Genomic DNA, 13,147 nt, shown 5'->3' on the forward strand with positions numbered 1-13,147 from the left:
ATTTTCCCTCTCTTGGCAGCATTCATTTGCCTATAATGTGTCATCTCTACATAAGGCCCTTTAAAACTTCCCCCATCTGGGCTGGCATGTCAACTGATGTTGTTACAAAGTTTTTGTTTAGGTGACCATGTTTTTTAGATTTCATGGGTGCAGTTTCCCTCTCATATATAAAGGATATGTGTGTGTATGGGAGATATAGTAAAGTAGTATTTGGGTAGATTGTTTCTTCTGTTTGTGGTTAAGACAGGGTCTCTCTACGTAGCCCAGGTTGGCCTCAGACGTACTCTGACTGACTAGGTCTACATGTGTACATCATCATACTGAGATTCCATGTGTAAAGCACTAGGTCTGCTTCAATTTTATGTTTCAAAAATACATTTTTTGTGAAATCTCTTATTAGCCAACTCTATTCAAGAAAACTGATATCAAAATTTTATATGTGTGTGGTATATTTAGGCAAAAATGCATATAATATCAGCACTATTATAAAAAATATATACGAGTAGCTAAATAATTGATTTGCCATGTTTTCCTTTTTGTCTTTTTTTGGCAAGCATGTAGCTCAGGCTAGCCAAGAGTAAAATTGAACATTCAACCCTCCTGCCTATTCCTTCTGAAGTTTGGTACTTAAGTGTGTTATAGGTATGTTCTACCACACTCAGTTTACATGGTCCTGGGCATCTAATCCAGGGCTTTATGAAGAGTAGGCACACATTGTACTACCTGAAGTACATCTCCACTTTATTAAGGAAAATAGCACAGCTACGAGTTAATCCTCACACAACCTTCTGACATCAGGGACATCAGGTACACTTCAAAGTCAGAAAAATGTCAAGACTACCTAGCTTCATGATTGGCACAGGTAGGATTTGAAATAGGGCAGCGTGCCTTCAGAATCTGTTTTTAACATATTAGTTCATTTGCTATGTGTGTATTTAAGGTGCTAGGATGTCATTTTACCTCAGAGGTCAGAAACGAATGAAGGACTCCACTTCTACTGAGATTAAGGTATACCTTGCCTACTGTCTGCTGTCCTTCTGTCCGCACAACAGCAAATCTCTTGCTCTAATAGCTGTCCCACAACTACTGAAGCAAATGACTGACGGGTTCAACACTTAGATGCACAAAAGTTGTCAAAATGCGCAAAAGCACTTTGTGTAAAAGCCAGGCTCCCAGCTTGAGTGAACCAGTTGATTTGCCTTCCCGATGACTACCCAAAGGAGAGCCAAATAAGTGCCATCTTTGATCTTTCCTCCCAGAAACTGATCAAGAAAAACTATTCCACTAAGGGGCTAGTTGTTGTCAGCTTTTCTAGGCATTGATGGGCAAACATTAATTTCATCTTACTTACATTTCAAGTTGGAATCTTGAAATGTTCTATAAGATTGAAATCAAACCCAAGACCAATTCCCTTGAAAACACACTGCTTGTGTTTGCTGAGAAGTGCTCCAAGGGAGGCATGGAAGGCTGCAGGGCTTAAGAATAGCAGGAAAGTCAAGAGACACTCACCCTAGTTTTGGCATCGATCTGACCACCTCGATCCAGTAGGAGCTTCACCATGTTGGTATTTCCCCGTTTGGAAGCCACATGCAGGGGAGTGATTCCATTCTATTCCACGGAAAGACCAAACAGAACAGGTTGGACAGGGCAGAGCAGGGCAAGGCATGCCTCTCTAGCAAAGAGTATAAGGGGTTGTGACCCGCGTGGTAATTTGATCCATAGTATCTGTGGTTCAATAGGCTTGATCATAAGGAGCAAATAAGACCATTAACCATGAAAGATAAGTGTTAGAAAATTTAAAAAAAAATCAAACAAAATGCCTGTTAGTCAAGAACTACAATTCACACACTGACTGTAAAGCCACAGTTAAGACACAGAAGGAAGACATCTGTGTAGTAGAAGGAGAGCCCACGAAAACGTCTCTCATGCATTGCAGAGACTGAAATCTCAAAGTTTTATACAGTTAGGAATAGGATACAACATGTATGTTAATATTCACTGGTAATTATTCTTTAAAAACCCTTCAGAATAATTCATAGAGAAAAACAAAAGAAATATAGCACAAAAGAATGTTTTCCCAAGCAGGATTTCACTATGTAGCTCAGGCTAGCCTAGAACTTGCTGTATAAGGCTAGAAATTAGGCTGGAAATTCTCCTGCCTGAGCCTCCATATGGCTAGGATTACAGATATTTGCCACCATACACGGCTCGTGCAGAAGACTTTCCAAGGATGACAATAGTGCACACAAAACTTGAATGTGTTTTATGAAATATCAGATGTCACCATTATGGGAAGGGATAGGTGTCTGCTTTATGTCATAATTTTCCAAACATTTAAATACTGTACCAACTGAATTGAGATAAATACCATCCAATACATGAACTTTATACTGTCATGTAAATGAAGTTTGTAACAGAAGTAGACCAGTAGATGCCCAACTCCATGTGCTATCTTCCTGGGTATGTTAGGAAAGCACAAGAGTAAAATTTCAATTTATAAGCCAACAGAGGGAAAAAGGGTCTCATCCAATTGTGTATTCGCTTGTCCCTGTATATTTCCTGCGTAATATTCTAACACTGTCCTCTATGGGCTGGAAGCTGATAATTCATGGTTTGGTTTTGTTTGTTTTCATTGTTTTATAACAGTTGAAAGTCATATCAAAATTAGCCTCCTCGACTACTGACACATTTGCCTTTTATTTTCATTTTCTATGTGTTTGGCTATTCTTCCTTCAGAGGCCCAAAGAGGGCTTTGGGTCCCCTGGAGCTGGAACTGAGGTTCAGTGCAGCTTAACGTGGGTGGGAATCAAACTCTTGGCCTCTGGAAAGGCAATAAGTGCACACGTGAACCATCTCTGCACCTCCCAGACTCTTATGTTGAATTTACTGGGTTACGATTTCATCCCATGATTAACACAGTGAAAACTTCAGAATCTTTAGAATGGAAGAAGTGTGTAGAATCTAAAGCCTCATTAGAAGCCATTTTATTTACTCTCCTAAAATACACGTGTACTGACACCACATACCCTGGCGGTGAAGTCTACAGCAGCTCCCCGGTTTAGAAGAAGAGTCGCCACGTTTACATTCCCGTAGTGTGCAGCTATGTGCAAAGGGGTGAAGCCACTCTAGGGAAAGAGAAAGAGGGTGGGTAGGGCCATGCTTCACACTGCAGAGAGCAACCACTGGTTACCCAGAAAACCTACAGGGTGACTGCCTGCCAAACACACGAGCATGTAATAAAAGTCATGTAATAAACATTTTAATCTGACTCTACAGTTTAGTGCTATAAGAGAGAAATAAACACTCTATACTTACCAGCAAGTTAATTTTTAATTTATGAGGCTAGCTGTCTACACAAAACTGTGTTTCCTGAGTATGTTTAGCTTATTAGGGAAAAACAGACTATGATGAAGCCAAATAAATTTTTCAAGATTAACAGTTATTAATAAATGTTTTAATCAAAGATAAAAGCAGCAGTTTTGTTGTGATTTTGTTTTATATTTTCATGTGTGGGGGTGGGTGGGATGGGGTCGTGCACAGTTATATGTGTGTGTATGAGGGGGTTAGCTAGGTCTTCTGTTCTAAGCTGTTTCACCTTTTTCTCTTAGGACACAGTCTTTTACAAAACCTGGAGCTCGCTGGCAACCAGTAAGCATGAGGAATCCTCCATTTCTACCCTCTTTGCACTGGGTTACATGATTGCATATGGACGCACCAGCTTTTTACATGGGTTCAGGAAACTGGAACTGGGAGTCCTCATGTTCATACAGCAAGTGCCTTTACCCACAGAGGCATCTTTCAAACCCATTGATCATATATATATATATATATGCATGCACTGGTTAGCATTTTCTTTTCAGGAGTCTGAAATTTTCTCAGGAGAAAATGTCCAGTTCATTCTACAGCACCTACACTGATTTTTCATCCCTTTCACAACTGCTTAGGCAGACTGTAGTTTATAGTGACAAGGAATTAAAAAACCCATATTAAACAACCTTTTCTCTTATTAAGTTGCCTTGTCCAGCCTTGGTATGAGGGCTTTGAATCTTATTTTATCCTGTTTATTTGCTGTCTCTTGGAGGACTGTTTCTGAAGAGAAACAGAGGGGGTCTAGACCTCAGGACTGGGAGGAGTAGACAAAGGAGAAACTGGGATTGGGATGTATTATGTGAGAGAAGAATCTATTTTTAATTTTTTAAAAAAGCTTGGAATCAATATGAAAATGAAACAGAGAAAATGGTTCAGTTCAATACAATTTTGGACACAAATTAAATATAATATTCACTAAAATATGATTGAAATAATCACATTGAAGGAACGATATGAGTAGAGATATATTATTTCCCAAATGCTTCAAAAACAAATTATAAAAATCAAATGAAGAAATCATTTCTTTTTCTGATGATGTAGTTAGATATTGTGGCTGTTCTTCACAATAGATGTACATCAGTTTTTTTTCTTATCAAAATGATCAAAGAGCTAAAAATTTTCCTTACTCTACATTTTTCACTACTTAATAAAAACAATGGAGAAACAAACCACATTCACTGGCTGATCTCCTATGGTCTGTGGGTCACTTCCTATTCTCTTTTACTTTGAAATGGATTGTAATATGCACTTTATTGCTTCTCAGAAATATTCTAAAAGCCACACCACCTTTTACTGACTTTATGAACAGAATTTAGTGATACTGTTTTTAAACTTTAAGCTAAACATTTAGCTTGCTTACATAACAGAAGTCTGCCTATGCATTCAGTAATATTAGTTGTAAGTAAGTTTTAACTGTGCAGAAGCAAGATGTAGAAATAAGAATATTAATTGTGAATTCAGTCCCTCAAACATGATCCAGATTATTTTATTTGGCATGTAAGTGATGTAGTCATGCCAAAACTAACAGGAAAATCATTATACAACTCATAAATTATTTTATAAAATGTCAAATCTTTTTTTCTATTTTTATCTTTATATTTCCTATCACCCAGACATATTCTAAATATGTCTATTATTGTTGTAACAGTTTCCTCAGAGATTGAAACATTTCAACCTCAGGGAAGCTCATTAAGAGTACGAAGATAAGCAACACAAAATAGTTTCAAGAAGTTCCTGAAACTGACTAGATCTACTTGACCCCTTCCAGCCAGAGTAAGCAATAAAAGCTGAGTTCCTCTAAGTGGGAGAGGATATGTCTAATCCTATAGACTTAATGCGCCAGGGAAGGGGGAAGGGGGGAGGGGGAAAGGGGAAGGGGAGCACACTCTCAGAGGCAAAGGGGCCTGAAGAATTCTTGGAGGGGGCACCTGGAGGAGGGCAACATTAGGGATATAAATAAAATAATTTATTAAAAATTAATAATTAAAAAGGAATAAGAGGAGGAGGAAGAAGGAGAAGGAGGAGAGGAAGAGGAAGAAGAAAAAGAAGAGAAGGAGGATGAGGAAGAGGAGGAGGAGGAAGAGAGGAGGAGGAGAAGGAAGAAATAGTAGTAGTAGTAGTAGTAGTAGTAGTAGTAGTAGTAGTAGTAGTAGTAGTAGTAGTAGTAGTTGCAGTAGTAGTAGTAGAGCCAACCTGCATGAAAGAAGCCAAAGCCAAGTGACACCTGGAAAGAATGCTCTCCAACCTATTAAGCATCTATTAAGCTACCTTCAGACCATGTAGTGAGCTCCAGGTTTCCAGGCCTTGTGAGTTGTTACCCATGCTGGAGTGGGCTTTGGTGATGCAGCTGTCATTGAAAAATTTCTGCTCCTGCAAGTAACCCCTCACCTATATTATTGTAAGTAACCCCCAATAAAACTCATTGGTTCACCAACTTGGATTTGGTGGTATGTGGACTTAGCATTGTTGTGGGCTCCCTGTCTGGAGTGAGTAGACGTTTGTCCTATGTCTCTCCTGGAAGAGTTTTGTCACATGACAATTATTTAAAATTAGAGTTTAATTTCAAAATAGTATTTTGGTTGATGGAAAATGATTTCTCAATTATCAAAGTACAGTAATAATATTCTATCATTTCTAATTAATTAATTAGTTAATTGATGTTTTCTCATTGGCCCTAATGATAATAATACCCTAGGCTGATAACTGTTGTTCAACTGTATGTTGGTTTGCACCCTCTACAGTGTATAACAATAATCCCCAGGGAATACCTGAGAAATTAAAGTTAACTGAAATTAGTAGCTGAGATCAATTTGTCTGCTTCCAGTCCTGAGCAGTTTTACCAAGCAGCTGAGTTGAAGTTCCCCCACCCCCAATGTCATGCATCCAAAAGGAACAAACAAAAGAAGCAGTGACAGTAATTCATGTAAATTGCAGCTCAGTATGTGTGTATGTATGAATGTGTTAATAAAGATTTGAGAACGATGTCGCTTTCTGTGAACGCTAAAGGAATTCCCAAATCTCTACAACTTCTCCAAGTCCCCAGCTCAGTGTTAACAACAACAAAAATATTCAAGATAATCATGCTGTCAAAACAAAAAGTTACCCTTCATAACTTTACCTTTGAGTGTAGATTAATTTTTATAACATACTTTCAATGTTTATGTTGTGACAAAAAAGGAGAAAACACACACTAGAACTTATGAACTTGATGTCCTTGTCTCTAATGACCTAATTTATACGAAGGAAATGATTTAACAGTGTGTATTTTAAGATTTACAGGGAAAAAAGCAATTGCTTTGCTCAGAATGTGCAGAGCCATTATTGATTATAAACAATGTGGTAAAGAAAAAGACTGCTGGAAAAAGGACATTTGCAATTAAATAACCGAAAAAAGCCTCCCAAATTTTACTTCCCTAAAGTCTAGTCTGCACGTTTTCATTAAAAGAAAAAAAATTAACCTCTTTGCAAAAGTTTCAGAATAAGGCCCACTCTCTAAAATGTATACAACGGTAGTGTTTTGTTTCATGCTGAACTCATAAACTATGAAAATAGTTGGTTTAGTGAGGCTTCAAATATAAGTAGTATGAAATACATTCAAATTACCATTCTTTCCCAATTACAGCATTTTTCTCTATACAGTTTCCCAGGAGTAGAACTTTAATCATTAGTATGAATTAGTGAGCTTTTATTCCGACTGGGCAAAAACTGAGAATAAATAAAAAGAAGGGAAATGTTGGTATAATGGCGATACTGTACCTCGGTTGTTCTGTTCACCATCATCTGAAGCATTGTTTTGTGGGGAAAAGAGGGAAGATGTTACACAATGCAGAGTTAAAGGAACAGCAGACCTGCTCACAGCAACAGAGTATTCTATCCCAATAAGACAGAGTGGGAAACGGCCACTCCATTACATAATAGCCATTCTTTCTGACTCTCCCTATAATAAATGGTGTAGACAGAATTCCGATCCAAATATCTCAAAGATGGAATCCGGCCTTCTAAAAAACCATTTAGCCTATTTTTTTTTCTTTTCGTTGCTGTCTCCTAACAGAGAGTCCCCTTCTATCTAAGCACACAAGGAAATGACTCCTGTGTTTTCCTGACCAGAGTGCTGCATCATCAGCAGTGACTGTTCTTTGTCATTGCCCAGGAGATGCTGGCTGGCAGGCAGAGCAGACCTCTCCACAGACGAACACCTCAGCTCTCACCTTGGATTGCACATCAGCATTGTGATCGTTCTGAAGCAGGAGGGCGGCGGACTTGGTATCGTCTTTTCGAGCCGCAATGTGCAAAGCCGGCAGCCTCACCTTTCCTTTGGTGTCATTCTCCAAGAGAATGGCCACCGCCTGGTTGTGTCCCTGCTGGAGTGCCACGGCTAGAGGAGTAAAACCGTCCTGGAATATAACAAACGTGAGTGAGTGAGTGAGACTGGCCAGCACGGCAGAGCGTCACTGTGAACAGCAGAAGCAGGGTGGACTGTCGTTCGTCGGTAGCCTCATCAGACTGTGTTCCTGGTTTTCATTCTTTATGCTCGACACCATCTGCATCATAACAAACCCTGCTGAGGATGGGATGTGGTCATATTACAGAAGGAGTGGGTCAGATGTGTGTTTGTAAGAGGAAAATAAAAATTAGAACACTTAGCTATGTCTACTTATGGAAAGAGAACGAATGGAAAGAAAATCCAACCGGAAGTGAAAATTATCCTCTATATGGAAAGATTAGTGTGCAATGCAGAATACAGGATGGGCAGGGCTTTCTGCATTGTTTCAGGAAAGGAGATAACTACTGTGGATCGAGTAATCGATATAATTTATGTTGGATGTCGGAGATTTAATGTGACCTAGAGCTGTTTGGTAAGTTAGACAAGCCATTAATTTGGCAACCACTTGCATTTCAGATTGAGAAGATGATTCCAGAATAAAGTGGCATTTGTCAGAGAGCATTTAAAACCAACTTCTCAACTGTCAACCTAAAAAGAGAGCTCAACAGAGGACGGCACAAACAGTGGAGAAGTTAGAACCCTCTCCAGGATGAGATAGAAAAACCTTGCTACAAAACTTGGAAAGCCGTTTTTGCATCTTCAGAAGCGAGTGTCTAGCTCTTGGAAAGGATGTCAAGTGTTTCCCTCCTTAATTATCTAAGTTTGCAAGCAAATGTCAGAGGTCCCATTCAAACAGCAAGAGGGCAGCAGGTTGTAGACTGGAAGATGTCATTCCAGGATTAGGGTTAGGAGTATTTCACCCAGATCTGACTACTTAATGTGTTTTCAGTATAAATCATTTAAGTAGTAACTGTGGGACTTTAGGGAAAACAGTTTTTTCAAGTGTATCATATTACCTATGCAGCATGAGCCATATATGCAACATGAATTAGAGTAATATGTGGATAGCGTGAACATATATGCAGCGTGAACCACATATACAGCAGTCATATGTTGCTAATTCATTTGAGTGAGCTTGAATTTTAGACGCAGCACACTAGCTCTTACAGTGGAGGGGAAGAGTGTCATCAGGTAAAGAACAGTAAGCAGCTGCAGTGACAAGGTGTGCCATGAACTGTGTACTTTGTGAATGAAGGACACGCCCATCGTCATTTGCGTATTTCAATTATTTCCCCTAGCACTCTCCAGCAGTCTGTATTAATAGCATGTGGACTTTGTTTTTGTTCTGTTGTGTGTTTCCTTAGAGACACAGCCCACAGAATGGAACCTCAGTAAAAAGATTCTAGCCTGAAACTTTGGCAGAATTCAGGAGGAAGGAAGGGAAAAGAGACCTATGAAAATGGCGCTGGCTGGACAGGGAACTCCCTTTGGAGGACAAAAGCTGGATTCCAACCATGCGGAATTCATTCTGATGTGCATTTTGGGGAAGAAAGCAAACCATGTGTTATGATCTCTTAAAATACCTCACTCAAGGAACTCTGGGGAAAGAAACCAAGCTAAGTTAGTCAGCTTTGATTGCATCCTTAATTTACTAATCCTATTTAAAAGAAATTTTAAAGCAAAATATTTCTCTCTCTCTCTCTGTGTGTGTGTGTGTGTGTGTGTGTGTGTGTGTGTGTGTATGTATGTGTGTATCTCAATGCCATTTGAAAGGATTGCATAATTATCTAGTTTTTAAGTGGGTGTAGTGTCAGGTTGGTAATAGACTTTTACACACCATTGTTACTCACTAACACAGAAATATTGTTCCTTCTGCCTATCATAGTTACTTCAATGAAACCAAAGGAGATATTTCATGACAGAACATTAGAGCATTGACTGTTCATCCCTGTAATAGTATGATTCATTGCAGAATGGTATTATTGAAAGGAAATGTGCACAGGTTTGTCCATGTGACTCTTGGTTAATCATAAGGGTCGGTGGTAGGGTATAGTATATTAAATTTATAAGTTTCCAATCATTGTAAGAAGATGACTTAGTTATTCAATGATATTATTAAAAAGAAAACATAAGACAAACTTGCGATGGCTAAACTTCACCCCACTCCCTTTTGATTCCTTTGTAAGTGCTGTAAACAACCAGAAGCTTGAAGCTTATGCAGCTCACCGTATACCATGGCCTCTGTTGGTGCCATGATTACTAAGGGCTATTTCTGGAGTCACACTGCGATGCTGCTATGATCAGCTAGACCCCAAAAGTTGCCCATCTGCTGAGAACATCATGAACCGAGTTCACCGAAAACCCACACTAGCCACCCTAAGTCTCCAGGGTGGGTGAGAGAATTCTGATGTGAAGCTTTCATCTGATTAAAGATTCAGCCTTCAAGGAAAAGAAAACAGATGGATTCCCTTATGCTGGGACAAATCTTTGAGACACAGTCATTTGTTTTCTGAGCATTACTTTAAGATATTCACAGTCTACACACAGACAAAATTAGTGTCTCAAGGGACAAAAAGGCTCCAGGTTTTAAAAAAAATAAACTATATATCCATATTGCAGGTGCATAATCTGTGTCTGTTGCTGAATACAGAACACAGAAGCACATCATGATGGGCAGGTGTGTTTTCCAAGTAAAATCAAGACACATAACTTACATAATTTGGTTAGCACTGATAGTGACTTCCTCTCTGATGAGAGTAAACCATCAGAGGTTTACAGAGTGAATAGTTCCATAAGAGTTACACCCTACACAAGTAATCAGAAGTGACTTTCCTGTCCCTCACGGTATGGAATGAAGTTTGTGTTCACTTTGCCTGAAGTTTTAATTGTCTGAAAGGAAGACTTACTGGACCTCAAGAAATACCAAGATGGCTTCTGGGTACCAGTCACGTTTGGTTGGTTATGGGCCATGAGATAGGAATCTGAGGGAGATGTGCAGTGGAAAGGAGAGAGATGCTCTGGGTCCCTTCCCTCTAACTCCTACATATGTCCAGATGTGCTGAACCCTCAGAAACTGAGCCACTGTCAAAGATTCTATTCAGAGATGGTCATAACTGTAGACACACACCTATGTCATGATTTGTGTTTTGTCATAAATAACATTGTTGTGATATAGTCCTTAGAAAATTACACTAACACAAATAGTTATACATTATTTCTAATGGTTAGAAATTGTTCCTTGAAGGAATTGCATTATATCTGAAGATAAAATATTGACAGAAAGGAATGGGGATGATTTATTGGAATCTAAATTTAGAATGTTATAAAGATCCCAATTCAAGGCTGACTTGTACTACAAAGTGAGAACCATATTTCACCCACAACTCCAAGCTTAATGATGAAGGGAATAATAATGCATGATCAAAATCTAATATGAAGGTATGAACTCATTCGATGTACACAAACCCAAGTCACTCGCTGGCCATTATTTTGGATGACACTAGTAATAGGAATATGCTTTAGACAGAATAGTGGAGTTCCTTTGCAGCTGGTATAAAGACTATAGACCTTAAATAACCCAATAGCAGACCTACCTCTGTAGCAGTACTCTGGTTAGCTCCATTTTCTAGCAAATATTTTACAACATCAATGTGATTCTCCTGGGCAGCCATATACAAAGGAGTGAAGCCATTCTGAGGACAGACAGCAAAAACAGAAGTCTCAATCATTTGGAAAGTTTAAACACAACCAAAGTTACACCATAAGGAAAAAAATTCACACTACATGAAATAATGTCTCTGTAATATCTTCTGTATTTATGTCAATTTTAAATGAAGTAAATGATATAAACTATTCAAAATGCATAAAATATTTAAAGCATGAAAACCGCAGAATATACTTCTGTAACAGATTCTCATTTTATATATATATATATGTACATATATATAATAGTATATATGTAATATCATCTGTATTTACCGATCCACAAATCATTTAAACAAGCAGTTCTCAAACTGTGTTTTGTGACCCCTTTGAGCATTGCATATCAGATATCCTAACTATCAGATATTTATGTTATGACTTATAACAATAGCAAAATTGCAATTATGGAGTAGCAACAAAATAATTTTATGGCTAGGGGGTCACCACACCATGAGGAACTATATTAAAGGGTTGCAGCATTAAGAAGTGGGGTTCTACTGAATTTGAAACACATTATCATTTTCTTGAATAAAGCAGTATCTATGTAGTATCTCATTTTACATATATATACATACATATATAAATACTGATAGATTCTTAGTGCTACTAGTTATTATTCATAACAGATTATTCTAGAAGAGATTATGAGCTTGACTGAAATTGAGAAACTCTATATTTCTGATCACAATAGCATTGTTTATTCTGAATACTTATACATTATTTTAAAAGCTACTCTGAAAATCTAGCATTCATTTTCACATTCATTTGCTCAACTGTTTGTTGAAGTGCAGCCACCAGTAGCTGAGCCATCCCTAAGATATAGTGACAAACAGGACAAACCTGTGTACTGTCATAGAGAACATACCACAGTAATATTCATTAACATGTACTTATAGAAAAAGAATCCAGAGAAACATTATACCGTGAGTTTCAAATTACGTTTAATTGTCACATTTCCTTTTGATTTCTTTATGCTTAAATGTTGCCCACGTCTCCCTAAAGACTCTGAACCCAGAACTGGGCATTGATGCAGATACAGAGCAGGAGGAGGATGTTCCCAAGCAGGTGGCTGACAGTGCATATGAGGTGATCAAGCTGAAAGGTTACACATCCTGGGCCATTGGCCTCTCTGTGGCAGACTTGGCCAAGGGCATAGTGAAGAACCTTAGGCAGGTACATCCTGTTTGCACCATGATTAAGGGTCTCTATGGAATCAATGATGATGTCTTCCTCAATGTCCCATGTATCCTGGGACAAAATGGAATCTCAGATACTGTGAAGGAGACACTGACTCCTGAGGAGGAAGCCCGCATGAAGAGTGCAGATATCCTCTGAGGAATCCAGAAGGAGCTGCAGTTGTAAAGTCTTCCCAGTGTCCTTGCACTTCACTCTCCAGGCTGCAGCAGGGTTTCTATGGAGACCACACAATTCTCAATTGAGCTGTGGTTAGTCTAGTTGTGTTGAGGTGGTCTGGGGAAAATCTCGGTTTCCACAGTTCTACCCTGTGTTAAGTGGTACTTGTGTAGTGGTAACCTGGTTAGTGTGACTGTCCCACTGTCTCCAAGATGCTGCCAACTGCGTGCAGGCTTTGATTATCCTGGGAGCCTGCTGCATTGCTGCACTGCACACCCTCACCAAGCATGCCTAGGCCAATGAGTTCCCAGTCAGTCATAACCTGGCTCCAGTGTGTAAGCCCATTCTACATATCTTGTGCATAAATGTTCTACAGGATGTTTTATGTATTATATGTGT

The 13,147-nt window shown here is 38.8% G+C and overlaps 1 protein-coding gene across 51 annotated transcripts in view; it reads right to left on the minus strand.

The window, feature by feature from the left end:
• Ank2 (ankyrin 2) overlaps positions 1-13,147 on the minus strand; it is a 575,860-nt gene that overhangs the window by 123,723 nt on the left and 438,990 nt on the right. For 44 of the 51 annotated variants that reach the window (NM_001427159.1, XM_063282199.1, XM_063282195.1 and 41 more), the window contains 5 exons: positions 11,287-11,385; positions 7,578-7,763; positions 7,126-7,149; positions 3,027-3,125; positions 1,510-1,608 (listed from right to left, as the gene is read on the minus strand). In NM_001427159.1, coding sequence (NP_001414088.1) covers positions 1,510-1,608; positions 3,027-3,125; positions 7,126-7,149; positions 7,578-7,763; positions 11,287-11,385 — 507 coding nt within the window. The remainder of the gene's footprint in view (positions 1-1,509; positions 1,609-3,026; positions 3,126-7,125; positions 7,150-7,577; positions 7,764-11,286; positions 11,386-13,147) is intronic. The other 7 variants (XM_063282205.1, XM_063282210.1, XM_063282212.1 and 4 more) reach the window with 1 other exon arrangement.

This window comes from Rattus norvegicus, chromosome 2 (genome assembly GCF_036323735.1).
Source record: "Rattus norvegicus strain BN/NHsdMcwi chromosome 2, GRCr8, whole genome shotgun sequence".
Classification (NCBI taxonomy): domain Eukaryota; kingdom Metazoa; phylum Chordata; class Mammalia; order Rodentia; family Muridae; genus Rattus; species Rattus norvegicus.